General features: G+C 34.6%; 1 protein-coding gene across 1 annotated transcript; it reads left to right on the top strand.

Annotated features, from left to right (window-relative positions):
* Positions 1 to 393: 393 nt before the first annotated feature.
* On the top strand, positions 394 to 1,703 carry LOC118754600. Its single transcript, XM_036489489.1, has 4 exons — positions 394 to 827; positions 889 to 1,157; positions 1,221 to 1,443; positions 1,510 to 1,703. Exons 2-4 carry the CDS (start codon positions 939 to 941, stop codon positions 1,701 to 1,703), a joined length of 636 nt encoding a protein of 211 aa, XP_036345382.1. The 5' UTR covers positions 394 to 827; positions 889 to 938.
* Positions 1,704 to 2,343: the final 640 nt, after the last annotated feature.

Here is a 2,343-nt window from a genome sequence, read left to right as displayed (position 1 = left end):
TATATTAAGACCCTAATTAAGAGACTAATATAAGCACCTACCATAGATACGTTTGCGTACCAAATTTCAATTTCATTTGACTTATGGTTATTATCAGGGAACGGATTTTATGGAAATTGCCTTTTTTTCTACTAAAGAGATAGAGTATATTCGATCAAGAATGTCCTCGATTTAGCTTTCCCTGATTCCATATATACCCATTTGATGTTGCCTTTTTTTGCCTTTTTTAAGATATTTGCCTTTTTTTTGCCTTTTTTAAGATATTTGCCTTTTTTTGCCTGTTTTAAGATATTTGCCTTTTTTTTGCCCTTTCTACCTTTATAGCATTTACAATTTTTTTTAAAGATTAAGAAATATACACATGCCCATATTCGAAAATTAGTATGTTAGAAAAACGCAGTGTGTAAGTAGTGAATACTTAAGCAAAAATAAATTTTGTAGTTTTCATGTCACTCTGTTGCGTGCTAAAATCTATCAACACAGTTGCTGATGTGCACAACTAACAACTGTTTTACTTCAATAGAGTTTGCCAGCCGTTATTGAAACAAAAAGTTATTCAGTGTAAAAACTAAAAAAGCATTCTTTCATTCTTTGAAAAATACGTTCAGGAATCCCTTCCCGATGAATCAACTCTTAGAAAAAATTACGTGAAGGATTGTTACGAGTCCGTTTTGCAGAAAATTCGTTTAGAAATAGGAGAAAGCCCCATCTTTGTGTCCATCGATGAAACTACAGATAAGGCAGGCCGCAGTGTAACCAATGTTATTGTTGGACCGTTGCGTGAAAGCGGACGCGGCTATCTCTTGACGGTGGAGGTGTTGGATAAGGTGAACTCATCAACAATCGCAACATTGTTTAACGATTCTATGCACATTTTATGGCCAATAGGATTCCAACGTGAAAAAGTGTTGGTATTTGTGACTGATGCAGCACCCTACATGAAGAAAAGTGCGTCATCATTGAAGCTGCTTTATCCTAATATGATTCATATCACCTGCGTCGCACGTGGCGTACACCGGGTCTGCGAATCTCTACGCTCGAAGTACTCAGATGTTGACGTCTTAATTTCAAACTTAAAAAAAGTTTTCTTGAAAAGCCCATTCAGGGTGGCAGTTTTCAAAGAAATGGAACCCAATCTTCCTCTGCCTCCTCAGCCGGTATGTCAAGATAAATTGCTATTGTTGTTAATTTTAATTATAATTGTTTGTAAATTTATACAGGTGATAACTCGACGGGGCACATGGCTAATTGCAGCCGTATATTATGCCGAAAACTATGATTGCATCAAAAGAATAATTGACCAAATAACGGACGATGCAGCATGTGTCAGTTTCTCGAAGCAATTGTTGAGCAAAAAATCGGTTCAGGGGAATTTGATATATATAAAATGCAATTTTGGTTTTCTTTTAGAGGAAAAAGTTTTCGAACGTCTACAGAAAACAGGTTGTGGAAAAACCAAATTCTCAGTAAAAAATTAATAATTCACATACACTTTTTATGTAATTGTAGGAACTCCAGTTGGTGAGGTATTAAATATTTTGGATAACATTGAGAAGCGGCTTATAGAAGCGCAGGGACCTATTGCCAAATTGGTGTTGGAAAAATTCAAAGCCGTTTTCTCAGCTAACTTAGGCTTGGAGACAATAAGGGTGTGGATAAAATTGTTAAGGGCGAGGCAAACGCCCTTATTCCTGATAATATGAACGTTTCAAACGTTCCATATTTAAATTGGGCGCCACTTGTATCAACTTACGTCGAGCGCACATTTAGTACATTCAAGGCTTTTCTTCGCGAAAATCGAATGAAAATGCTGCCAGAAAACTTCAAAATGCATCTCGTGGTTCAACGTTACTACAACTATACAGATTAAAGTTGTATGAGTTAAAAACTCGAAATGATAAAATACTCAAAGATTCAATGTACAAATTTTTCATATAATGAAATTAGTTCATAGTTTTTCTCTTTTTACTTGTAATATAAACATTTCTAAAATAAATGTAATTTTTGATTGTTCTTCGTATTTTCTGTCTTTTTTTAGTGCCTTATTTTGCTTTTTTTGCAATACCTTTTTTTTGCCTTTTCTTGCCTTTTTCGCTATTTTGTTTTGCCTTTTTTTGCCTTTTTTGCACTACCTAGTGCCTTTTCCTGCCTTTTTCGCTATTTTATTTTGCCTTTTCCGTCCTATTTCGTTATTTTATTTTGCCTTTTTTATAGGTTTTTAGGTCCTAAAAATCCGTTCCCTGGTTATTATATATTAAGACCCTAATTAATACCCTAATATAAGCACCTACCATAGATACGTTTGCGTACCAAATTTCAATTTCCTTTGACTTATGGTTTTGA

This window comes from Rhagoletis pomonella, unplaced genomic scaffold (assembly GCF_013731165.1).
Source record: "Rhagoletis pomonella isolate Grant_MI unplaced genomic scaffold, Rhpom_1.0 Rhpom_scaffold_04182, whole genome shotgun sequence".
In the NCBI taxonomy this organism is placed as follows: domain Eukaryota; kingdom Metazoa; phylum Arthropoda; class Insecta; order Diptera; family Tephritidae; genus Rhagoletis; species Rhagoletis pomonella.
Note: the sequence above shows the minus strand (reverse complement) of the source record. Positions and strands in the feature narration are given on the sequence as shown.

Excerpts from the sequence above, each read along its gene's own strand:
- LOC118754600 (XM_036489489.1), top strand. The coding sequence starts at position 939 with ATGAAGAAAAGTGCGTCATCATTGAAGCTGCTTTATCCTAATATGATT. Across the intron at positions 1,158-1,220 it reads TTCCTCTGCCTCCTCAGCCG|GTGATAACTCGACGGGGCAC; the intron begins GTATGTCAAGAT and ends AAATTTATACAG. Across the intron at positions 1,444-1,509 it reads CGAACGTCTACAGAAAACAG|GAACTCCAGTTGGTGAGGTA; the intron begins GTTGTGGAAAAA and ends ATGTAATTGTAG.